The 27,243-nt window shown below is 45.6% G+C and overlaps 1 protein-coding gene across 2 annotated transcripts in view; it reads left to right on the top strand.

Annotated features, from left to right (window-relative positions):
• The first annotated feature begins 21,692 nt into the window (after positions 1-21,692).
• LOC124033924 (activating molecule in BECN1-regulated autophagy protein 1A-like) overlaps positions 21,693-27,243 on the top strand; it is a 110,482-nt gene continuing 104,931 nt past the window's right edge. The window contains exons 1-7 of one of the 2 annotated variants that reach the window (XM_046346373.1): positions 21,693-22,029; positions 22,695-22,892; positions 22,999-23,057; positions 23,169-23,352; positions 25,234-25,406; positions 25,556-25,622; positions 25,714-27,227. In XM_046346373.1, the coding sequence (XP_046202329.1) occupies positions 22,761-22,892; positions 22,999-23,057; positions 23,169-23,352; positions 25,234-25,406; positions 25,556-25,622; positions 25,714-27,227 (2,129 nt within the window). In that variant the 5' untranslated portion in view covers positions 21,693-22,029; positions 22,695-22,760. Of the gene's footprint in view, positions 22,030-22,694; positions 22,893-22,998; positions 23,058-23,168; positions 23,353-25,233; positions 25,407-25,555; positions 25,623-25,710; positions 27,228-27,243 lie in introns of both variants that reach the window. The other variant, XM_046346372.1, reaches the window with a different exon arrangement.

Raw genomic sequence — 27,243 nt, 5'->3', positions numbered from 1 at the left:
AGTAAGTTAGCCTCTTATCCAGTGCCTCATCACTAAAATGGGCCCGCATAACACAGCACACCTCATCTTTCCCAGGTGAAGTTAACCCAGCCTTACATATTGCCCTTTTCACCTCTGCCATTGTAAATGGTGCATTCAATGCATAATTTACATCCTCCCTACTATCCAGCACTCAAGGATGCTTCTTTCTTGTTCTCGCTCTCCCCCTCTGACAAATTTGCCGAGATATGCACATGGACAAACGCTTTGGCCATCATCTCTGCCTTCTCATCTGTTACTGCCACATCCTTCCCCCTCGTCAACACTGGATAATCCCACTCCCTTCTGACACCACTCATCCTCTTAATCATCCCCCACACTTCTACCACTGGTGTCGCCCTTCCAATGGTGTCACAGAATCTACGCCAACATGACCTCTTTGCCTGACGAATAGTTCTCTTCAGAGCCTGGGCCTGCTTATACAGAATCAGATGTTGGAAGTTGTGTGCTTTTCAGTGCTCTAAATGCCCTGTTCCTACTCATCACCATTGTCCCACACTCCTCCGTCCACCGTGGGACTGCTTTCCTCCTCCTCCCTGAACTCTTAGGTATCACCGCAGTAGCTGCCCCCACTAAAGCTGCTTTCACCCAGTTATTCATACTATCCCCTTCCCCTCACAAATCCAGCCGAGCCATCACCCGCTCACTTAACTCCTGAAACTGATCCCACTTTGCCCTTTCAAACACTACTCCATCCACTGATACCTCCTCCTCCCTCTGGCTTACTGTGCATACTATGGGGTAATGATCACTCCCTACTGTCAACTCGTCCCATACCTCCCACTCACAGATTCCTGCCATCGCATCTAGATACCAGGGTGAGGTCCAATGCAAACCCTTTCCCTGTAACTACATCAATCCTAGTCCCTCGGCCATCATTCAGGCACACCAGATCTTTAACTTCGATCAAATTTACCATCACTTGGCCATTTTCATCCATCCAGATCGTGTTGTCCGTCCGTCCCCCCAGAGTGTGTTGTGGGCATTAAAATCCCCACATTACAGGACCTCCTATCCTGGCTCTCCACCCTCTCCAACTCTTCTAGGTCCAATACCTGACACGGATTAAGATCTTGGGGAAGGGCAGGTGCGCTACGTGTCGATGAATCGTTGATTGATATGAAATACGAGTGATAGTTAATACACATTGTTTACACTATGTAAAAATAAATATGAACGCGTTAAATTATGTGACGTGCAGTCATATTCAGGTTCTGATTGGTCAACAAGCTTATTTGCAAATCGCGCAAAAGTTTTTTTTTTAAGTCACCTGTTTACTTATACACAATATCACAAATTGTAGTATATATTTTTGTCTGTTTCGAGATGCATTCTGTTTCTCTGATCATACCCTCCCATTTTCCTGCTATTGAAACTAGGTATAGAGACTTCGAATATATTTTTTGAAACAAACAGGTGTAGACTAACAGTGAAATTCTTACTTACGGACCTTCCCGACAATACAGAGAAAATTTGAAATAATACAAGAAAAAAATAACACGAGTAAATACAAAATGAGTAACGATAACTTGGCTATATACACGGTCTACCATTACAGAGTACCGGCTTATTGTTGAATTCTATTGTTTTTTTGTATTTATAAACTGGGTGGCGAGCCCTGAATGCTGATTGGCTGACAGCCATGGTATATCAGACAGTAAACCACGGGTATGACAAACATTTATTTTTATTGCTCTAATTACATTGGTAACCAGTTTATAATAGCAATAACACACATCGGGGGCTGGTGGTATATGGCCAATATACCGTACCGGTACCAGGTACTCTGCGACCCCTGTCGTGCGTAAGAACAGCCCTTCGCCGTGGTATATTGGCCATACACCCCCCCCCCCCCCGAACCTTACTGCTTAAAATTAGTACTCCGTTCCAAAACGTAATTATTTTAATAAGGAGCATCAAAATGTATTAAACAATAATGTTAAATGTAAATAAATTGAAAAGGAACTAATGATTGACATTTGAATATCTGGTATAATAGTTTGATTTCCATTCCACTAGATGTCACTGTCCCCCATGCTGCTCCCTGCCATGGGTCTGAGGATTCTGAAAACAAAAGAGGCTCTTGAAACAAATCTGTGCATTGGTAGATGTGCTATACATTGTTATAAACAATTATTACACTGCTAATAGACTGTACATCACTTATTGACTGTTATAAACACATATTACATTATAAATGTGTGATCCTGTAGCGCATGGCATTGCACCGCCAGGGTTGTGGGTTTGATTCCCAGCGCCAAACGCACGTAAAATCTATGGATAAATTACTGTATCTAGCTTTCGATAAAAGCGTTCGCTAAAAATGGCATATATTATTACATTGTTAAAACAACAGACACATTTACATTGTATGTTGCTTTTTCAAATGAATATGTGTGTGGAAAGTTCACATCAATTGGAAAGGCAGCTCATTTACTGTATCTGTTTAATTAATACCGGATTCAAAAGTTGTGGGTAGAAATAAATGAGGGAAGGGTGTAGTCAGTATTAACCCGTGATCTACTACAACACAGGGCATAATGTAAAGTTAAAATAAGATAATAACACATCTTGTTCTTTTAAGTCAGGGTATGTCATGCAGGTGAAAGAGGACCCAAAAGCGACTTAACAGAAACAGAGTTTATTTAAGTCCAAAACGGAATAACAGAAATCCTCTAGACTTGTAGAGGGGAAACAACTGGAGAAGCGGCCACAGACTGCAGGTCGCTTCGGGTAGGCGCAGGCCGTAGTCGACAGAGACACCTGCTCACACGCAGCATCTGATGAAGGCAGAAAAAAACACGACAGGACAGGGCGATACACAATCACAGCAAAAACACGACAGGACAGGGCGAAACGCAATCACAGCATGGTGAATACAATACAAGGAACCGACGGGACAGGAACGGATCACAAAGGAATAAATAGGGACTCTAATCAGGGGAAAGGATCGGGAACAGGTGTGGGAAGACTAAATGATGATTAGGGGAATAGGAACAGCTGGGAGCAGGAACGGAACGATAGAGAGAAGAGAGAGCGAGAGAGTGAGAGAGGGAGGGGGAGAGAGATAGAAGGAGGGAAAGAACCAAATAAGACCAGCAGAGGGAAACGAATAGCATGGGGAGCACAGGGACAAGACATGATAATAAATGACAAACATGACAGTACCCCCCACTCACCGAGCGCCTCCTGGCGCACTCGAGGAGGAATCCTGGCGGCAACGGAGGAAATCATCGATGAGTGAACGGTCCAGCACGTCCCGAGACGGAACCCAACTCCTCTCCTCAGGACCGTAACCCTCCCAATCCACTAGGTATTGGTGACCCCGTCCCGAGAACGCATGTCCATGATCTTATGTACCTTGTAAATAGGTGCGCTCTCGACAAGGACGGGAGGGGGGAGGGAAGACGAACGGGGGTGCGAAGAAAGGGCTTAACACAGGAGACATGGAAGACAGGATGGACGCGACGAAGATGTCGCGGAAGAAGCAGTCGCACAGCGACAGGATTGACGACCTGGGAGACACGGAACGGACCAATGAACCGCGGAGTCAACTTACGAGAAGCTGTCGTAAGAGGAAGGTTGCGAGTGGAAAGCCACACTCTCTGGCCGCAACAATACCTTGGACTCTTAATCCTGCGTTTATTGGCGGCTCTCACCGTCTGTGCCCTGTAACGGCAAAGTGCAGACCTCACCCTCCTCCAGGTGCGCTCACAACGTTGGACAAACGCTTGAGCGGAGGGAACGCTGGACTCGGCAAGCTGGGATGAGAACAGAGGAGGCTGGTAACCCAGACTACTCTGAAACGGAGATAACCCGGTAGCAGACGAAGGAAGCGAATTGTGAGCGTATTCTGCCCAGGGAGCTGTTCTGCCCAAGACGCAGGGTTTCTGAAAGAAAGGCTGCGTAGTATGCGACCAATCGTCTGATTGGCCCTCTGCTTGACCGTTAGACTGGGGATGAAACCCGGAAGAGAGACTGACGGACGCACCAATCAAACGACAGAACTCCCTCCAAAACTGTGACGTGAATTGCGGACCTCTGTCTGAAACGGCGTCTAACGGGAGGCCATGAATTCTGAATACATTCTCAATAATGATTTGTGCCGTCTCCTTAGCGGAAGGAAGTTTAGCGAGGGGAATGAAATGTGCCGCCTTAGAGAACCTATCGACAACCGTCAGAATCACAGTCTTCCCCGCAGACAAAGGCAGACCGGTAATGAAGTCTAAGGCAATGTGAGACCATGGTCGAGAAGGAATGGGGAGCGGTCTGAGACGACCGGCAGGAGGAGAGTTACCCGACTTAGTCTGCGCGCAGTCCGAACAAGCAGCCACGAAACGGCGCGTGTCACGCTCCTGAGTCGGCCACCAAAAGCGCTGGCGAATAGACGCAAGAGTGCCTCGAACACCGGGATGACCAGCTAACTTGGCAGAGTGAGCCCACTGAAGAACAGCCAGACGAGTGGAAACAGGAACGAAAAGGAGGTTACTAGGACAAGCGCGCGGCGACGCAGTGTGCGTGAGTGCTTGCTTAACCTGTCTTTCAATTCCCCAGACTGTTAACCCGACAACACGCCCATAAGGAAGAATCCCTCGGGATCAGTAGAAGCCACAGAAGAACTAAACAGACGGGATAAGGCATCAGGCTTGGTGTTCTTGCTACCCGGACGGTAAGAAATCACAAACTCGAAACGAGCGAAAAACAACGCCCAACGAGCTTGACGGGCATTAAGTCGTTTGGCAGAACGGATGTACTCAAGGTTCTTATGGTCTGTCCAAACGACAAAAGGAACGGTCGCCCTCCAACCACTGTCGCCATTCGCCTAGGGCTAAGCGGATGGCGAGCAGTTCACGGTTACCCACATCATAGTTGCGCTCAGATGGCGACAGGCGATGAGAAAAATAAGCGCAAGGATGAACCTTATCGTCAGACTGGAAGCGCTGGGATAGGATGGCTCCCACGCCTACCTCTGAAGCGCCAACCTCGACAATGAATTGTCTAGTGACGTCAGGAGTAACGAGGATAGGAGCGGACGTAAAACGTTCTTTTAGAAGATCAAAAGCTCCCTGGGCGGAACCGGACCACTTAAAACACGTCTTGACAGAAGTAAGAGCTGTGAGAGGGGCAGCAACTTGACCGAAATTACGAATGAAACGCCGATAGAAATTAGCGAAACCTAAAAAGCGCTGCAACTCGACACGTGACCTTGGAACGGGCCAATCACTGACAGCTTGGACCTTAGCGGAATCCATCTGAATGCCTTCAGCGGAAATAACGGAACCGAGAAAAGTAACGGAGGAGACATGAAAAGAGCACTTCTCAGCCTTTACGTAGAGACAATTCTCTAAAAGGCGCTGTAGAACACGTCGAACGTGCTGAACATGAATCTCGAGTGACGGAGAAAAAATCAGGATATCGTCAAGATAGACAAAAACAAAAATGTTCAGCATGTCTCTCAGAACATCATTAACTAATGCCTGAAAAACAGCTGGCGCATTGGCGAGACCGAACGGCAGAACCCGGTACTCAAAATGCCCTAACGGAGTGTTAAACGCCGTTTTCCACTCGTCCCCCTCTCTGATGCGCACGAGATGGTAAGCGTTACGAAGGTCCAACTTAGTAAAGCACCTGGCTCCCTGCAGAATCTCGAAGGCTGATGACATAAGGGGAAGCGGATAACGATTCTTAACCGTTATGTCATTCAGCCCTCGATATCCACGCAGGGGCGCAGAGTACCGTCCTTCTTTTAACAAAAAGAACCCCGCCCCGGCCGGAGAAGAAGAAGGCACTATGGTACCGGCGTCAAGAGACACAGACAAATAATCCTCGAGAGCCTTACGTTCGGGAGCCGACAGAGAGTATAGTCTACCTCGAGGAGGAGTGGTCCCCGGAAGGAGATCAATACTACAATCATACGACCGGTGAGGAGGAAGGGAGTTGGCTCGGGACCGACTGAAGACCGTGCGCAGATCATGATATTCCTCCGGCACTCCTGTCAAATCGCCAGGTTCCTCCTGAGAAGTAGGGACAGAAGAAACGGGAGGGATGGCAGACATTAAACACTTCACATGACAAGAAACGTTCCAGGATAGGATAGAATTACTAGACCAATTAATAGAAGGATTATGACATACTAGCCAGGGATGACCCAAAACAACAGGTGTAAACGGTGAACGGAAAATCAAAAAAGAAATAGTCTCACTGTGGTTACCAGATACTGTGAGAGTTAAAGGTAGTGTCTCAAATTTGATACTGGGAAGATGACTACCATCTAAGGCAAACATGGGCGTAGGCCTGTCTAACGGTCTGAAAGGAATGTTATGTTTCCGAACCCATGCTTCGTCCATGAAACAACCCTCAGCCCCAGAGTCAATCAAAGCACTGCATGTAGCACCGAACCGGTCCAGCGTAGATGGACCGACATAGTAGTACAAGATCTAGATGAAGGGACCTGAGTAGTAGCGCTCACCAGTAGCCCTCCGCTTACTGATGGGCTCTGGCCTCTTACTGGACATGAATTAACAAAATGTCCAGCAACTCTGCAATAGAGGCACAGGCGGTTGGTGATCCTCCGTTCCCTCTCCTTATTCGAGATGCGAATCCCTCCCAGCTGCATGGGCTCAGTCTCAAAGCCAGAGGAGGGAGATGGTTGCGATGCGGAGCAGGGAAACACCGTTGATGCGAGCTCTCTTCCACGAGCCCGGTGACGAAGATCTACCCGTCGTTCTATGCGGATGGCGAGAGCAATCAAAGAATCCACATCTGATGGAACCTCCCGGGAGAGAATCTCATCCTTAACCACTGCGTGGAGTCCCTCCAGAAAACGAGCGAGCAGCGCCGGCTCGTTCCACTCACTAGAGGCAGCAAGAGTGCGAAACTCAATAGAATAATCCGTTATGGACCGTTCACCTTGGCATAAGGAAGCCAGGGCCCTAGAAGCCTCCCTACCAAAAACTGAACGGTCAAAAACCCGAATCATCTCCTCTTTAAAGTTCTGGAATTTGTTAGAGCAATCAGCCCTTGCCTCCCAGATAGCTGTGCCCCATTCTCGAGCCCGGCCAGTAAGGAGTGAAATGACGTAAGCAACCCGAGCTCTCTCTCTAGAGTATGTGTTGGGTTGGAGAGAGAACACAATCTCACACTGCGTGAGAAAGGAGCGGCACTCAGTGGGCTGCCCGGAGTAGCAAGGTGGGTTATTAACCCTAGGTTCTGGAGGCTCGGCAGGCCAGGAAGTAACAGGTGGCACGAGACGTAGACTCTGGAACTGTCCAGAGAGGTCGGAAACCTGAGCGGCCAGGTTCTCCACGGCATGGCGAGCAGCAGACAATTCCTGCTCGTGTCTGCCGAGCATGGCTCCTTGGATCTTGACGGCAGTGTAACGAGCGTCTGTAGTCGCTGGGTCCATTCCTTGGTCGGTTCCTTCTGTCATGCAGGTGAAAGAGGACCCAAAAGCGACTTAACAGAAACAGAGTTTATTTAAGTCCAAAACGGAATAACAGAAATCCTCTAGACTTGTAGAGGGGAAACAACTGGAGAAGCGGCCACAGACTGCAGGTCGCTTCGGGTAGGCGCAGGCCGTAGTCGACAGAGACACCTGCTCACACGCAGCATCTGATGAAGGCAGAAAAAACACGACAGGACAGGGCGATACACAATCACAGCAAAAACACGACAGGACAGGGCGAAACGCAATCACAGCATGGTGAATACAATACAAGGAACCGACGGGACAGGAACGGATCACAAAGGAATAAATAGGGACTCTAATCAGGGGAAAGGATCGGGAACAGGTGTGGGAAGACTAAATGATGATTAGGGGAATAGGAACAGCTGGGAGCAGGAACGGAACGATAGAGAGAAGAGAGAGCGAGAGAGTGAGAGAGGGAGGGGGAGAGAGATAGAAGGAGGGAAAGAACCAAATAAGACCAGCAGAGGGAAACGAATAGCATGGGGAGCACAGGGACAAGACATGATAATAAATGACAAACATGACAAGGGTAACTTGGTTATCATGGCTATGTGTAACAGCATTGTGTAATGTGTAACAGCACAGTTTTTTTCCCCTCGCCAATCTAAATACATTACTCCATAAAGACAAAGCAAGACCAGGTTTAGATTTTTTTTGCAAATGTATCAATAAAATACCACCGGAAACGTAAATACATAAGTATTCAGACCCTTTACGAGGTACTGTGTTGAAGAGCCTTTGGCTGTGATTATAGTCTAGAGTCTTCTTGGGTATGACGCTACAAGTTTCGCACACCTGTATTTGGAGAGTTTCTCACATTCTTCTCTGCAGATCCTCTCAAGCTCTGTCAGGTTGGATGGGGAGTGTCGCTGCACAGCTTTTTTCAGGTCTCTCCAGAGATGCTCTATCAAGTTCAAGTCCGGGCTCTGGTTGGGCCACTCAAGGACATTCAGAGACTTGTCCCGAAGCCACTCCTGTAATGTCTTGGCTCTGTGCTTAGGATCGTTGTCCTGTTGGAAGGTGAACCTTCGCCCCAGTCTGAGATCCTGAGCAGGTTCTCATGAAGGATCTCTATACTTTGCGCCTTTCAGCTTTCCCTCAATCCTAACTAGTCTTCCAATATTTTTTTCTTTCTGTTTTTTTAATAGATTTGAAAACAATTCGAATAACCTGTTTTCGCTTTGTCATTATGGGGTATTATGTAAACATTGATAATGATTATTTCATTTAATCCATTTTAGAAGAAAGCTGTAACAAAATGTGGAAAAAGTCAAGGACTCTGAAAACTTTCCTAATGCACTGTATACATAGACACATCAAAACTATTATGGCAACAGTATTGGAACAATGATAGTGTCTGTTGTGGAACTATTATTTTCAATGTTCAAAACCAGAAATAGAAAATGGCTCTTCTACAGAAAAAACTAAAGTGTAAACAACTTCCCCACCCAATGATAAGCAATGAAAGAAACAGTCTCTCTTGAGGATTGTCCAATACTGTGCTCCATCATTCTTGCCAATGCAGATTAGACAAACAAGTTTGAGTTTAGTGTTGTAATACTGTAGCAACTATTTGACAGAAGGTTGTACGAATGGGGCTTTAGAGGGGAGACATGGTAAGTAGTTAAACCATGCCCTCTCAACCCTCCTGTCCAAAGTCCTCCGTGAACTTCCTGACCTTGAACACGTCCACCATGTTGACTGTGGGCCTCATGGAGGATAGTGAGCGCAGCATGTCAGTCTGGAGTGCAGAGGGACACACCGAGAGGACGAACAAAATCATGAGCATGGTTCAGCAATTACACAAAATGTGAGAGTCAGTTTGCAATACCTGGACGTGTATGTTGAAACAGCATGTTGTAGTAGGTTTGTGAGCAGTGAATTAACATGTTAAGTGTGTCTGTGCTGTGAATGTGTGATTATCACCATGCAGATAATGGGCATCAGCAGCTTGTCGCTCGGCACATCCATCCAGGTCTATTCTATGGCAGCCGGGTCCCCATGTGAGCACCGGGTAAGTCATCCACTATCAATTGACTGTTGGCACGGGATGGCCCTCACCTAGAGTACCATCACACAAACAAACTCCTCCTCAATAGTATGGAAAGCGATACACCTTTAGTGTGGTGTACAAGAGTCAACTACAATAGAGTTCCTATATCATGTGTGTAAGTTACCTTTTTGAAGTGTGTGGTTGACTGCACTTCCCTGACAGGCTGCATGAGCACATCTCATACAAATGATGCTAATGTCAGCCCCAGGGTAGCCTGTTGTCTTTTTGGCGAGCTTACACAGGTCTGCGTCACTCAGGCTGTCGGTCAGGACGCCCAGGTTTAGCCGGAACATCTGGGTCCTTGTGGGCTCCTCTGGGTGAGGGATGTAGATACGCTTCTCAAACCTGACAGTGACATAATGCACTGACGAGAATGATGTATTGTGATAGAGACTGAGCGGATGGCTGCCGTCTAATTGGCTCTTAACCAACCATGCCATTTTGTTAGTTTTTTCTCATTGGTCGTGACTTTTACATAATGTTGCTGCTACCGTCTCTTATGACGGTAGAACTGGGACATCAGAACTAGGATTACTCATCTCAGATTAGACATAGAGTGTTTCCACATTGAGTCGGATGGGAGGGAGACCCGACACCGGACCAAACCCAGATCCCAGTCATTCACTGGAGAAGGAAACTGAAATTTGGCGGAAACAGATCAGGATGCCTTGTAAGGATCAGGTGACGAGTGACAAATCTGCCTTCCGTCTTGCTAGCTAACGTTCAATCTCTGAAAATAAATGGGACGAACGGAAAGCATGTATATCCTACCAACGGGACATTAAAAACTGTAATATCTTATGTTTCACAAGTCGTGGCTGAATGACGACATTAACATACAGCTGGTGGGTTATACCCTGTCGGCAGGATAGAACAGCAGCCTCAGGTAAGACACGGGCGGGGGCCAATGCATACATGTAAACAAAAGCTGGTGCACAATATCTAAGGAAGTCTCTAGGTTTTACTCACCTGAGGTAGAGTATCTCATGATAGTGTGGTCCACAGCCTATCTGCGAAGAGAGTTCATCTGTATTTTTCATAGCTATCTACATACCACCACAGACCGATGCTGGCACTAAGACCGCACTCAATGAGCTGTATACCGCTATAAGCAAACAGGAACCACTCACCCAGAGGCGGCGCTCCTAGTGGCCAGGGACTTTAATGCAGGGAAACTTTAGTCAGTTTTACCTAATATTTTTATCAGCATGTGAAAATGTGCAACCAGAGGGGGGGGGGGGTTGAGACCACCTTTACTCCACACACAGAGATGCGTACAAAGCTCTCCCTCGCCTTCTGTTTGGCAAATCTGACCATAACTCTATTCCCCTGATTCCTGCTTACAAGCAAAAATGAAAGCAGGAAGCACCAGTGACTGGGTCAGATGAAGCAGAAGCTAAACTACAGGACTGTTTTGTTAGCAGACTGGAATAGGTTGCGGGATTCTTACAATGGCATTGAGGAGTACACCACATCAGTCATTGGCTTTATCAATAAGTGCATCGAGGACGTCGTCCCACAGTGACAGTCTGTCTGTACATACCCCAACCAGAAGCCATGAATTACAGGAAACATTCGCACTGAGCTAAAAAAAAGGTAGAGCTGCTGCTTTCAAGGAACAGGACTAACCCTGAAGCTTAAGAAATCCCACTATTCCCTCCGACAAACCATCAAACAGGCAAAGCGTCAATACAGGACTAAGATCGAATCGAACTACACCGGCTCCGACGCTCGTCGCATGTGGCAGGGCTTGTATACCATTACAGACTACAAATGGAAGCACAGACGAGAGCTGCCCATCGACACAAGCCTACCAGATGAGCTAAATAACTTATGCTCGCTTCGAGGCAAGTAACAAGCATGAGAGGATCAGCTGTTACGGATGACTGATCACACTCTCCGCAGCCGATGAGAGTAAGACCTTTAAACAAACAGGTCAACGTTCACAAGGTCGCAGGGCCAGACGGATTACCAGGACACGAACTCTGAGCATGGGCTGATAACTGGCAAGTGTCTTCACTGACATTTTCAACCTCTCCCTGTCTGAGTCTGTAAGACCACCATAGGTCACCTTAGTGTTCTTGGGCACAGCGACTGCCTAAATGACTAACGACCGGTATCCCTCACGTCTGTAGCCATGAAATGCTTTGAAAGGCTGGTCAAGGCACATCAACACCATTACCCCAGACACCCTAGACCCACTCCAATTTGAATACCACCCTAACAGATCCACAGATGAAATCTCTACTGCATCCCACACTGCCCTTTCCCACATGGACAAAAGGAACACCTATGTGAGAAATCTATTCATTGACTACAGCTCAGCGTTCTACACCATAGTGCCCTCAAACCTCATCATTAAGTTAAGAGCCCTGGGACTAAACACCTCCCTCTGCAAATGGATCCTGGACTTACTGACTGTCTGCCACCAGGTGGTAAGGTTAGGTAACAACACATCCGCCACACTGATCCTCAACACGGGGGCCCCTCGGGGGTGCATGCTCAGTCCCCTACTGTTCTCCCTGTTCAGCCATGACTGCACGGCCAGGCATGACTCCAAAACCATCATTAAGTTTGCCGATGACACAACAGTGGTAGGCCTGATCACCGACAACGATGAGACAGCCTATAGACGATCAGAGACCTGGCCGTGTGGTGCCAGGACAACAACCTCTCCCTCAATGTGATCAAGACAAAGGGGATGATTGTGGACTACAGGAAAAAGAGGAACGAGTACGCCCCCATTCTCATCGACAGGGCTGTTGTGGAGCGGGTTGAGAGCTTCTAGTTCCTTAGCGTGCACATCACCAACAAACTAACATGGTCCAAGCATACCAAGATAGTCGAGAAGAGGGCACAAAAAACCTATTCCCCCCCAGGAGATTGAAAACATTTGGCATGGGTCCTCAGATCCTCAAAAGGTTCTACATCTGCACCATTGAGAGCATCCTGACTTGTTACGTCACTGCCTGGTATGGCAACTGCTCGGCCTCCGAACACGAGGCACTACAGAGGGTAGTGCGAACGGCCCAGAACATCACTGGGGCCAAGCTTCCTGCCATCCAGGACCTCTATACCAGGTGGTGTCAGAGGAAGGTCCTAAAAATCGTCAAAGACTCCAGCCACCCTAGTCATAGACTGTTCTCTCTGCTATGGCACGGCAAGCGTTAAGTCTAGGTCCAAGAGGCTTCTAAACAGCTTCTACTCCCAAGCCATAAGATTCCTGAACAAATAACCAAATGGCTACCCAGACTATTAGCATCACCTTCCATGTTCCAACACCACTATGGAAATCAAAGGTCTGGGTAGTTTTATAAAGATGAATGACAAACCACATGCACAAACCCTGCACTCTGTGGTGGAAAGTCTAACTTTGAAAATGACAAGAGACAGAGTCAATAATCCATCAAGGTATTACTTGTATTAAATACATTTAGTAAAGGAGGCTGTTGCACCACCCACGTAAGTGAAATGGATTGAGAGCCCCTGCACAGAGAGTACAGGAGCATTATACACACACTAGTCAAGCTATCCCATGCAAGCATCTGCAAAAACACGTGACCCTGTGTGTGTGTGTGTGTGTGTGTGTGTGTGTGTGTGTGTGTGTGTGTGTGTGTGTGTGTGTGTGTGTGTGTGTGTGTGTGTGGAGACAACTGGGTAAAAAGGTTGCCTCAGTCTGTTGCAACTGAGTGAGGACAATAGGGGCCAGAATGACAGGAAGTAACTCCAGACATACTTCCTCTAACAGTAGCTCAATGGTTCCCCCAAGTTGGGCAAGCAAGTGCCTTCCACTGTTGGCCCAGATGATGTATGGTCGTACTGTTCACACACACAAAACATTAATATTTCGCCCAGAAACAGGCTCCAAACAGAATAGCCCTATCACTGGTGTACAGGAAATAATATTTTCTCTGTCTCCAATCAAGCTAAGAGAAACCAGTTAGTTTGTCATTCATGGCTGAGAACCCAGACATTATGGGGTCCTTCGACACAGCACAATTAGAACAGGCCTTTATAAATGGCACACACTTTATCTTATGTGTTTAAAGAGACTCACAAGCCCAATGTCTAGGAATAAACAATAACTTTAGCAAAAGCATTACTAAGGTTTAAAAGAAAATTCCCTCACACCTCTGACCCGTGTTTAGTTCTGACCTGCAAGCCAACATTGCTGAAGAGGCGGGTGTCTGCTGCGTTGGCCATCTGCATAAAGGTAGCTCCGCCCCACACGAGAGACTTACTTATAACGAGGGTGAATACGTTGAGAGAGCCTTCAACCCGAGAAGGCCTGTTGGGTTGATGGTATCCTAACTGAAATGATAAAGTACAGACCACAAATTTCAATTGGCTATACTTAAATTCTTAACATCCTCAGCTCTGGCATATTCCCCAAAATGTGGAACTAAGGACTGATCACAGCAATCCACAAAAGTGGAAACAAATTTGATCAGAATTTTTTAAGAAGTATTTCCACGACAGATTCTGTCAGACCTGACCCGACAGTAAATCTCAGTAAGACAATGGTGTTCCAAAGGTCCAGTTGCCAGGACCACGAATACAGATGCCATCTAGACACCGTTGCCCTAGGAGACACACACAAAAATAAACTATACATACCTTGGCCTAAAGATCAGCGCCACAGGTAACTTCCACAAAGCTGTGAACGATCTGAGAGACAAGGCAAGAAGGGCGTTCTATGCCATCAAAAGGATCAAATTCAATATACCAATTAGGAACTGGCTAAAAATACTTGAAACCGCTATAGAACCCATTTCCCTTTATGGTTGCAAGGTCTGGGGTCTGCTCACCAACCAAAAATGTTGCAATAATATCCTCAGTGTACAACATAAACACCAAATAATGCATGCAGAATTAAGCCGATACTTGACAATTAACGAAATCCAGTAAAGAGCCGTTAAATTCTACAACCACCTAAAAAGGAAGCGACTCCCAAAACTTTCTTAACAAAGTCATCACCTACAGAAGAGCCCCCCTAAGCAAGCTGGTCCTATGTTCACAAACAGACCCCACAGAGTCCCAAGACAGCAGCACAATTAGATCCAAATAAATCATGAGAAAAAAAAGGGAACTACTCGGCACATTGGAAAGAATTTACAACCCAAAAAACCCAGCAAAATCAAAATGCTTGTAACGGAGATGCTGGGAGTCGAGAAGCTGGTGGTGAGTTTAATGCAAACATGGAACTAGGGATACACAAAAGACCGATATTAGCTAAAAACACCAACATTAGTGTCGGCCGATGTCTCGTTTAACGCCGATGTGCAAAACAGATGTCAAATCTGACATGCATACCTATATAATGTACATGACAAAGCCCTGTATACTCCACCACGGCCGCACTGCTAATGCACTCACGTACACACACGACCAGCCCCTAATACAACCACCTAGCTGCATCACAACCATTGATCACTACTGCAGTACTACTTTCAAAAGGCTGCAGAACACACACTGAATTTGTCATGATTGAACTACCGCACATCACATGAAGCCTAGAGTGAAATACCACAGTGTGCAATCACAGCAGCAAGATTTGTGACCTGTTGCCACAAGAGAAGTGAAGAACAACAGTGAAGAACAAACCCCATTGTAAATACAACCTGTTTGTTTATTTAATTTTTTGTTTATTTTAATTCTGTTTGTTATGCAGGTGAATGAGGACCCAAAAGCGACGAAAACAGAGTCTTTATTCCAGTAAAGGAAATATGCAATACTCCTAGACAAATCGGAGCGGTAAACCAAGCATAAAAAACAATTCCACTCGTAATGACGAGGACAGACTGGAGACTCGACCATAAACTGTAGGTTGCCTCGGGAAGGCACTGACCGTAGCAGACTCAGACACCTGCTCACCACACAGCATCTGAGGGAAACACGACACGACAGGGCGAGACAAAGACACAGCACGGTGAACAATATACAAGGATCCGACAGGACAGAAACGGAAAACAAGGGGAGAAATAGGGACTCTAATCAGAGGAAAAGATAGGGAACAGGTGTGGAAAGACTAAATGATTGATTAGGGGAATAGGAACAGCTGGGAGCAGGAACGGAACGATAGAGAGAAGAGAGAAAGGGAGGAAGAGAGAAAAAAGGGAACGAACCTAAAAAGACCAGCAGGGGGAAAACGAACAGAAGGGAAAGCAAAATGACAAGACAATATAAGACAAAACATGACACTGTTCATCTATTTCACTTGCTTTGGCAATGTAAACATGTTTCACATGCCAATAATGCCCTTAAATTGAAATTTAATTCAATTGAGAGAGCCCAGGGGCTCCAACAGTTTTTGAGATGTTTTTGAGATGAGGAAGACTGTTTCAGGCCAACCAGAGTTACTCCTAACAATACATTGCTTATCTTTATAGAACATATTATGATAGAAAATTAACTAATTAGCCTCTTGAATGTCTAGATCTGTATACCAGACGTAGTAACCATCTCACATAAAGAAATGCATGTCGGTGTGTGCTTATGTCTGGGGGTTGTGTAAGGACAGTGGAATGGTCATCTAGTAACCAAGATGGCATAGCAGTTCAGACGTCTTTTGTCCTCGTCTTGTCGTGTCCTGTATATATATATATTTACAACTTTTTTCACATACATTTTATTTTTATTTTCCATCAACTCATCTTCAAAACATCTCCTGCAACCCGCCTCACCAATTTTATATTTATAAAAAAGTATTATTTACCTCAAATCTGTAATCCTCCATGAAGCTAGCCAGAAACTCCAAGAAGCTAGCCAGAAACTAGCCAGAAGCTAGCCAGGAGCTAGCCAGAAGCTAGCCCAGAAGCTAATCCAGAAGCTACTTAGAAGCTAGTTCAGAAGCTAGTTAGCTTCTTTACTGGCAAATCGTTAATATTCAGCTAACCACGGTTTGTGGTCATCAGCTATCCTTTAGCTCGAAAATCTATCGCCAGTTTTGTACGGCGCAGCGCGGCTCGGAACGGAACATACCGGACCAATTTTTCTCTCCATGTCCCTGGATTTCAACTGCTCTCTGGACATTCACACCCGGATCTCACAGCTAGCTAGCTGCTATCCGTGTGAATATCGGCTTTCGTCGATTCCGGAGCAAACATCAATTATTCCGGAGCTAGCCAGCTCCGTCAATCACTCCTGAGTTCCATCAATCACTCATGGGCTGACAATTTATTTATTTGTATTATTATTATGTTTTCTTCTTGGGCCTCTATAACTATATCTATTGTTTTTATTTTTGTTGTTGTTGTGTGATTTGGATTAATCCCCTCTACCACACGGAACCCCACTAATCTACTGACGGAACGCAAGAGGTGGCTAACAACAGACCTCCATCCTATGCTACCTTGCTACCGATGTCCTGGCTAGCTGTCTAAATCGCCGTGACCCCCAACCAACCTCTCCACTCACTGGACCCTTTTGATCACTCGACTAAGCATGCCTCTCCTTAATGTCAATATGTCTTGTCCATTGCTGTTCTGGTTAGTGTTTATTGGCTTATTTCACTGTAGAGCCTCTAGTCCTGCTCACTATACCTTATCCAACCTATTAGTTCCACCACCCACACATGCAATGACATCTCCTGGTTTCAATGATGTTTCTAGAGACAATATCTCTCTCTTCATCACTCAATACCTAGGTTTACCTCCACTGTATTCACATCCTACCATACCTTTGTCTGTACATTATACCTTGATGCTATTTTATCGCCCCCAGAAACCTCCTTTTACTCTCTGTTCCAGACGTTCTAGACGACCAATTCTTATTGCTTTTAGCCGCACCCTTATTCTACTCCTCCTATGTTCCTCTGGCGATGTAGAGGTGAATCCAGGCCCTGCAGTGCCTAGCTCCACTCCTATTCCCCAGGCGCTCTCTTTTGACAACTTCTGTAACTGTAATAGCCTTGGTTTCATGCATGTTAACATTAGAAGCCTCCTCCCTAAGTTAGTTCTATTCACTGCTTTAGCACACTCTGCCAACCCGGATGTTCTAGCTGTGTCTGAATCCTGGCTTAGAAGACCACCAAAAATTCAGAAATTTTAATTCCAAACTACAACATTTTCAGACAAGATAGAACTGCCAAAGGGGGCGGTGTTGCAATCTACTGCAAAGATAGCCTGCAGAGTTCTGTCCTACTATCCAGGTCTGTACCCAAACAATTTTAACTTCTACTTTTAAAAATCCACCTCTCTAAAAACAAGTCTCTCACTGTTGCCGCCTACTATAGACCACCATCTGCCCCCAGCTGTGCTCTGGACACCATATGTGAACTGATTGCCCCCCATCTATCTTCAGAGCTCGTGCTGCTAGGCGACCTAAACTGGAACATCCTTAACACCCCAGCCATCCTACAATCTAGACTTGATGCCCTCAATCTCACACAAATTATCAATGAACCTACCAGGTACCTCCCCAAAGCCTTAAACACGGGCACCCTCATATATATCATCCAAACCAACTTCCCCTCTAAATACACCTCTGCTGTCTTCAACCAAGATCTCAGCGATCACTGCCTCATTGCCTGCATCCGTAATGGTCAGCGGTCAAACACTTCAGCGAGCCGGCATTTCTAATCGACGTGGCCGGGGTATCCTGGAAGGATATTGATCTCATCCCGTCAGTAGAGGATGCCTGGATATTTTTTTTAAATGCCTTCCTAACCATCTTAAATAAACATGCCCCATTCAATAAATTTAGAACCAGGAACAGATATAGCCCTTGGTTCTCCCCAGACCCGACTGTCCTTAACCAACACAAAAACATCCTATGGCGTTCTGCATTAGCATCGAACAGCCCCCGTGATATGCAGCTGTTCAGGGAAGCTAGAAACCATTATACACAGGCAGTTAGAAAAGCCAAAGCTAGCTTTTTCAAGCAGAAATGTGCTTTCTGCAACACTAACTCAAAAAAGTTCTGGGACACTGTAAAGTCCATGGAGAATAAGAACACCTCCTCCCAGCTGCCCACTGCACTGAAGATAGGAAACACTGTCATCACTGATAAACCCACCATAATTGAGAATTTCAATAAGCATTTTTCTACGGCTGGCCATGCTTTCCACCTGGCTACTCCTACCCCGGTCAACAGCACTCCACCCCCAACAGCAACTCGCCCAAGCCTTCCCCATTTCTCCTTCTCCCAAATCCATTCAGCTGATGTTCTGAAAGAGCTGCAAAATTTGGACCCCTACAAATCAGCCGGGCTAGACAATCTGGACCCTTTCTTTCTAAAATGATCTGCCGAAATTGTTGCCACCCCTATTACTAGCCTGTTCAACCTCTCTTTCGTGTCATCTGAGATTCCCAAAGATTGGAAAGCAGCTACGGTCATCCCCCTCTTCAGGGGGGGACACTCTTGACCCAAACTGCTACAGACCTATATCTATCCTACCATGCCTTTCTAAGGTCTTCGAAAGCCAAGTCAACAAACAGATTACCGACCATTTCGAATCTCACCATACCTTCTCTGCTATGCATTCTGGTTTCAGAGCTGCTCATGGGTGCACCTCAGCCACGCTCAAGGTCCTAAACGATATCTTAACCGATAAGAAACATTACTGTGCAGCCGTATTCATTGATCTGGCCAAGGCTTTCAACTCTGTCAATCACCACATCCTCATCGGCAGACTCGACAGCCTTGGTTTCTCAAATGATTGCCTCGCCTGGTTCACCAACTACTTCTCCGATAGAGTTCAGTGTGTCAAATCGGAGGGTCTGCTGTCCGGACCTCTGGCAGTCTCTATGGGGGTGCCACAGGATTCAATTCTTGGACCGACTCTCTTCTCTGTATACATCAATAAGGTCGCTCTTGCTGCTGGTGACTCTCTGATCCACCTCTACGCAGACGACACCATTCTGTATACTTCCGGCCCTTCTTTGGACACTGTGTTAACAACCCTCCGGGCAAGCTTCAATGTAAAGTAAATGCATGCTCTTCAACCGATCGCTACCCGCCTGTCCAACATCACTACTCTGGACGGCTCTGACTTAGAATACGTGGACAACTACAAATACTTAGGTGTCTGGTTAGACTGTAAACTCTCCTTCCAGACCCATATCAAACATCTCCAATCCAAAGTTAAATCTAGAATTGGCTTCCTATTTTGCAACAAAGCATCCTTCACTCATGCTGCCAAACATACCCTCATAAAACTGACCATCCTACCAATCCTCGACTTTGGCGATGTCATTTACAAAATAGCCTCCAATACCCTACTCAACAAATTGGATGCAGTCTATCACAGTGCAATCCGTTTTGTCACCAAAGCCCCATATACTACCCACCATTGCGACCTGTACGCTCTCGTTGGCTGGCCCTCGCTTCATACTCGTCGCCAAACCCACTGGCTCCATGTCATCTACAAGACCCTGCTAGGTAAAGTCCCCCCTTATCTCAGCTCGCTGGTCACCATAGCATCTCCCACCTGTAGCACAAGCTCCAGCAGGTATATCTCTCTAGTCACCCCCAAAACCAATTCTTTCTTTGGCCATCTCTCCTTCCAGTTCTCTGCTGCCAATGACTGGAACGAACTACAAAAATCTCTGAAACTGGAAACACTTATCTCCCTCACTAGCTTTAAGCACCAACTGTCAGAGCAGCTCACAGATTACTGCACCTGTACATAGCCCACCTATAATTTAGCCCAAACAACTACCTCTTTCCCAACTGTATTTAATTAATTTATTTATTTTGCTCCTTTGCACCCCACTATTTCTACTTTGTACATTCTTCCATTGCAAAACTACCATTCCAGTGTTTTACTTGCTATATTGTATTTACTTTGCCACCATGGCCTTTTTTGCCTTTACCTCCCATCTCACCTCATTTGCTCACATTGTATATAGACTTGTTTATACTGTATTATTGACTGTATGTTTGTTTTACTTCATGTGTAACTCTGTGTCGTTGTATCTGTCGAACTGCTTTGCTTTATCTTGGCCAGGTCGCAATTGTAAATGAGAACTTGTTCTCAACTTGCCTACCTGGTTAAATAAAGGTACTTAAATAAATAAATGCATCAGCTTTGATATCTCAAAGTGCTGTACAGAAACCCAGACTAAAACCCCAAACAGCAAGCATTGCAGGTGTAGAAGCACCTGTCTATCTAGCTCTCTGGGGTTAGGCCTAAGCTTCTCTTCTTTCAAATAGGCTATATATATATATATATTTTTTTAAATTAAAATGTTAATATTATACAGTGGACACCGTAGCCCCGATACATGTAGTGCTCAAATTTCTGACAGCTGAACCGCGAGGTGGAAAATGTTTTTTTTGGGGGGGGAAGTAGAATAAAAACAAAAATAGGCTATAAGGTGTGCTGCACATCGAAACACGAGGAATAGTGGTTTTGTCATTTGTTATAGGCTGTTTTTAACGAAACGAAAATGTGGCTCATTTGGCCAAAATCTTCCCTGTCATGTTGTCCCGGCGCTAAAATGTCCGAAACGAAACTCTGAAATATTGTTTTAAAGAAGATTTTACAATATTCGCATGAAAATCTGTCGTCAATTGGATGGAAACCTAGCTAGTGTGCTAGTCCAGTGTCACTTTGATCATGTATGCACATCATGGTTCACCAGCAGCCCCAAACATCTAAAGAATAAACTACCAGCCAAACAATCTTGTAAGAATTGTATGTTAACTCCCATGATACTCATCTGGAGGTTGTGCATTTTTTCATCTCTATCTGTAATTTGTCTGTATCACTGTAATTGTTTATGTATTTATGTTAAAAATAGGGACCAAAATGGAAATAAGTCCCCGACTATATTGTGCAATACCGGTCACTTTTACAAATCTTTGTTTATATGTATTTTTTTAAATGATCAAATCAATCAATCAATCCAAACTGTGCAGAAGCTAAAATGTTATGCTTGATCAACGTCCAGTGTTTTAGTAGAAAACGTGTTCTCTTTGAGATTAAAGTTTTTTTTTATAAATCATTCTAGCACATATGACAACCATAAGGACCGTTATTGTATAAACCGTTTGGATGAGGACCAGGATTTTATGGCCCAGACCCCGTTTGGAAAACGCTACGTTGTATAATCATGAACTTATATGTATACATGTTTTCTGTAGAACATATAGAAATAGCGATACATGTAGATTATAAATACATTGCTTACTTTAAAGCAATATTGACTCTTTGTAAACTAGCTATTTCTTGCACTGCAAAAAAAAAACTACCGGTTTTGTGGCGCCCACCTATGTTCCTGTGTTCAACTAGTAATGCCTGGTGAGCTGTGGTTGGTCTGGCCAGCTGGCTAATGTTTTGGAGAACATAGCTAATAGCTAGCCTAGCTACACTGCTAGCTTGTTAACCACAGTTGGTCAACACAATATACAAACATCGGAGAAAATATACCATAATTATACGAGATAGTTTCAGTTGCTAGTAAAAGTCGAATATATGTAACTTGCTAAGTCGACAAGAACATTCCAACCGTAGCAGTGGGAAAAGGTAGGGACATGGTCGAGTATCGCTAACGTTAGCTAGTTGTGTTAGGCCAATGCAATGTATTGATGGGGTTGGTTGTCAACGCCAGTTCTTGCTTGAGTTGGACAAACGCTGGCATGTTAGCTAGCTAGTTAGTTAATTGGGAGACCGGTAGCTACAGATTGTAACACAAGATAATGTGATTTAACCAAAAAATATACTGGTAGTTACAGGCCTGGTTGTACAAAACGTTGTCAGATTTTTCAACTAATAACTAACCTGTTATTGGCGATACTATCTTCGTCCTCCAGTATAATGGCCCACATTTGTTGGGTTAACTAGCATTTTTAAGTTTCATGACAGCCTGTTTTCGTTGTGGTTCTCTGTATTTCGGTTGTTCTTCCTGAACCCACACCACTACAGTTGTTTTGCCATTTAACGTTATAATTGTGTACAACTATCATATATTCATTATTCATGCCACTTGTGGCAACATTTTCATCAGCACCTCATGGCTGTTAACAAATGAGAATTGCAGTGATTAGGTAACTAATAATAAACATTTTTCTTTTAGCTAGCTAGTTAGCTACAAACATGGTTATGTCATCAACAGCTGGATTTCATCATGCAAGGTAAAGGTGTAGACTACAAGCTAGCCACAGACACACTTTTATATGGCTTTTGCTTAGACCCTTTGGTGACTGAGACCAACAAACACCAGTGTGAAGGAGAGGAATGAAGGCCTGATCTTTGAGATGACTGTCTACCCAAAGAATTCGGTGCGGATCTTATCTGCCCGGGAGCGTGGGGCCCGTGGCCTTGGTTCCCAGCGCCTCCTGCAACAGCTTGTTGAGGAGAAGACCCGGCGGATGAAATGGCAGAGTCAGGTAAGGAGCATCCTTGGTGAGGCATGGATGGAAATCGTGCAATGTAACAAGTTTAACTGACATGAGTGGGTGCTTTTTTTATGTGCTCTTATTTTATTTTCCTCAGAAAGTGGAGTTGCCGGACAGCCCTCGTTCTACCTTCCTGCTGGCTTTTAGCCCGGACAGGTCAGAATGTCATCCAATAAAATGTTGTAAACATTTTTTGTCTGGAGGAGATAGAAAGCCACCAAGACTGGAAGATTGTATGTTAACTGTTAATTTTTTCCCTTCATATAGGACCTTAATTGCCTCCACTCATGTCAACCACAACATTTATATCACCGAGATTAAGACAGGAAAGTGTGTTCACTCTCTGGTGGGCCATCGCCGCACTCCTTGGTGTCTGACCTTTCACCCTACCATCCCTGGTTTGGTGGCTTCGGGATGTCTGGATGGAGAGGTTCGCATCTGGGACCTGCATGTGAGTGGCTGTCATCTTCTCATGCAAAGGAACCTCTGGGACTACATGTGCTACAATAGACTTAATTAGACGACTCATCTTTGGGATATTCTCCTAGACTCCTCCGTGAACTGGAAACCGATATGTGGTTGAGGACGGTGTCAATTAATTAGTAGGCGAATGGAGGAGTTTGCTCACTTCCTTGATACACAAGAGTATTCCACTCAGCGGCTAGTGCAGAAGTGTTTTAAAATCTACCACACCCCCTTTGAATCAGCTGTTTTCTCAAGGGAGAAAGCATGCACACATTTAAAAAGGATATGCCACTTATTATTTCATCTGCAAAATGTCTTCCACAACTAGCTATATTTGTTTTTTATCACTTTACACATTTATTTTGGGATTTCACCCCTATAAATGTAATTTGCCTTATGGTGCGGAGAGTCTAACTTCATACAAGCTCATTTGTTTATTCTAGCCGCCGCTCCTCGATTACCTTTGAACTTTTTCAAAAGCAGGACAGATGAGTTGAGTAAAACCAATTGAGAATCTCATTTTCTGGCCCATTATGGCACCTGTAAGAGCACGGGTAGCGCCATTGAGGCCATCTCCATTTTGAAGTAGTCTATTCATTTTTTTTGTGTTTGAAAATAGCATACAACGTATATTGGTGTTTTACCGCCACCTGCAGTGCAGGAGTCCTGAACTGAATCTTGTCATTCATTTATTGTGGCCACAAGATGGCGGTGATACAGCTTAAAGCCATTTACAAACCAGGTAACCCAATTTGAAGAAGAAGCCAATGCTCTGAGCATTGGCTGATCCCTCCCAACCCTTATGAATCCCCATCCAGTTGACTACTTTAAAATGGTGGAAGCCCTCGATAGAGTATTACATTACATTACATTTAAGTCATTTAGCAGACGCTCTTATCAATATGAGTCATAATACCCATAAAACCTAGAGGTCAAACAGGGAAATGGTTTCAATTTTTTTTTCACCATTTCATTTTTCCTGTAGGGGATTTTAGAAACACTTAAAATAAGGGATGTTTTGTTTAGGCTTTTCCCGGTGTGATGTTTTGATAACTGTAGATCTCTCAAGGACAAAGTGGCTTGTATCAATATATTCGCCTGTATTTATCCCACAAAAATGTAATGCTAATGTGGCCATCATAAAGAACTACAAATGTTATGATGATCTGGACTAGACTGACGAATCGAGGCAAAGGTAAGAATCTCTGGATTAACTATCTAATGTTAGCTAAATCTAGTAATGAATAAATTGGTAAGATTTCTTTCAATTGACAATTCTGTGAACAACTTTTAAGTTGTCATAATACCTGTTAGCAAAGATGTCCGCTAGAGATAATGTGCAGGAGCTTACAGGGATTTGTAGTGTTGCATGATGTCTACTTTGATGCTAATTAGCATTTTCAAATCTGAGCATAAATGGAGCAGAATATATTGATAGAAGTTACCCTGTCTGAGAGCGATTTACACGGTTATCAAAATGTCACACTAGGTAAGCCTACACGAATCACAGCCCTTTAAGTGTTTCTAAAATTCCCTATGGTCAAAATTAATGGTGGAAAAACCTCAGGAACCATTTCCCTGTTTGACTACTAGGTTTTATGGGTACTATGACACCTCCACTGTGAGGCTCTATGGCAGTGTCCATGCAAAAATGGGTTATATCCAACTAGAGATCTCTAACTACCTCTGTGTGGCGCTGGTGTAGGTAACCATGTCCTCTCTTGCATCACAAGTTTTATTCCTTACCAATCGATTTCTGTGCATTCTCTTAAAAATAGTTGGATGACATTCTGGGTTTTTGTGCATGTGCATAATATTGACACTAATCTTCTTCTTTTGAACATTGTGTCGTCCCTCTGATGCCCAGGGTGGCAGTGAGAGCTGGTTCACTGAGAGCAATGTGGCCATTGCCTCCCTGGCCTTTCACCCTACTGCCCAGCTCCTTCTCATAGCAACAAACAATGAGGTTCACTTCTGGGACTGGAGTAGGAGGGAGCCATTTGCCCTGGTCAAGACTGCCAGCGAGACAGAGAGAGTCAGGTCTGACAAAAGCTCCACCTTCTTGATCTCCCTATCATTTCCACAGTGTTCGATTACTTGACTTGTTGAAACTTTGCTGCAATATCTGAATTTGGAAACCGAGTCAAAGCAAAATGTAGCTAATGACACATGCAAATGCTCTGTTGCAGACTGGTGAGGTTTGACCCACTGGGTCATTACCTGTTGACCGCTATAGTGAATCCCTCTAACCAACAGGTGAGACTGAGACTGTTTAATACTTTACATTATTTAAGGTCAGTTGCATCATATCAAGAACATTGTGTTCCTGTTGTGTGCTTTTCAGCAGAGTGATGATGACTCAGAGGTCCCCATGGATAGCGTGGAGATGCCCCACTTTCGCCATCGATCCTTCCTACAGTCCCAACCGGTCCGCCGTACACCCATTCTCCACAACTTCCTGCACATCCTGTCATCGAGGAACTCCGGCTCACAGTCTGAGGAACAGCATCCTCCTGCACCTGCTGCCAATAGTGCTGCTGACTCTCCTAGTCTTCCCTCTGGACATTATTCTGCCCTGCGGAATCGCTCCCGACCCCCCTACCAGGGTTGTGTGCAACACCTTGGTATGGTTTGCTTCTGCAGTCGGTGCTCTGCCACCCGAGCCCCTTCACCATCTGGAGAGGCCCCCTCTGACCCTGAGAGCCTGGAGGCCCAGTCTCATGCCTCCACCTTCTCCTCTGCTCGCACTGAGCCCCGGCAGCCCTCTGAGCCTCGCTCCTCACACCGTCCCTCTGCCTTCAGCAGTGTGTACGGCAGTGCTAGAGGACACTCTTTACGCACTCCATCTTCAGGCCCTGGCCAGCGCAGCATCCCAGGCCTTATAACTAACCAGGGCCACCAGCAGCCAGGCCTGGAGTGCTCTGGGCGACTGGCAGGAGCAGACTGGATGGGCAGCATGCTCAACATGCGGCCTGAGCGTAGTGGGGGTGTTGGGGTATCTCCACCCAGGACTAGTGCATCCTCTGTCAACCTGCTGTCTGTGCTGAGGCAGCAGGAGGGCTCCTTTCAGTCGCCTGTCTACACCTCTACCACAGAGGGAGGAAGCTTGCCCCCAGCAGTAGTGAGCCCTCACACCAGTGGAAACAGTTCTGTAGATGGACCCAGCACTAGTAGTGTACACCACTCTCTTGGGGAGGGAGGGAGCAACAGCCCCACCTCGATCCGTAACGTGCTCCAGTGCAACTTGAATCGCTACTTCATGGAGTATGATCGCATGCAGGAAATGGAGCAGTCAGGTGGTGCTGGTGGAGAGAGCAGCCAAGAGCAACAGACACGGGAGATGCTCAATAATAACATAGAGTGTGAGCGGCCTGTCACCCCCCATTATCAGCCCCCCAACAGCAGTGATGGTGGTTCTGGTCCCTCCCGCGGCCATATGAACCGCTGCAGGGTCTGCCACAACCTGTTCACGTTTAACCAAGGTACACAGCGCTGGGAGCGCACTGGCCAGACCCCATCACAAGAGGAGGGGAGCACCACATGGCAGCCCCCAAGCCCCAACCCTGCCTTTCACACAATGAGGCCGACGGTGCTACATGTTCCCCAGTCCTCTGACAGGAGACAGTTATTACAGCCACAGCCCAGTGCTGATGAACCTGGAGGGGACACAGCCTTCACTCACCGGGGATCCCCTAGCTCACAGAGAGAACAGGCGGTGGGGTTGGTATATAACCAGGAGACAGGCCAGTGGGAGAGAGTTTACCGACCGTCTGTCAGTCCAAGTCCAGCGGTGAATGTACCACAAGAGGCCTTAAACCAAGAAATGCCTGACGAAAACCACGATGACGATTACCTGAGAAGGTGAGAGAATCAGGTG

This window comes from Oncorhynchus gorbuscha, linkage group LG04 (genome assembly GCF_021184085.1).
Source record: "Oncorhynchus gorbuscha isolate QuinsamMale2020 ecotype Even-year linkage group LG04, OgorEven_v1.0, whole genome shotgun sequence".
NCBI classification, from domain to species: domain Eukaryota; kingdom Metazoa; phylum Chordata; class Actinopteri; order Salmoniformes; family Salmonidae; genus Oncorhynchus; species Oncorhynchus gorbuscha.
Note: the sequence above shows the minus strand (reverse complement) of the source record. Positions and strands in the feature narration are given on the sequence as shown.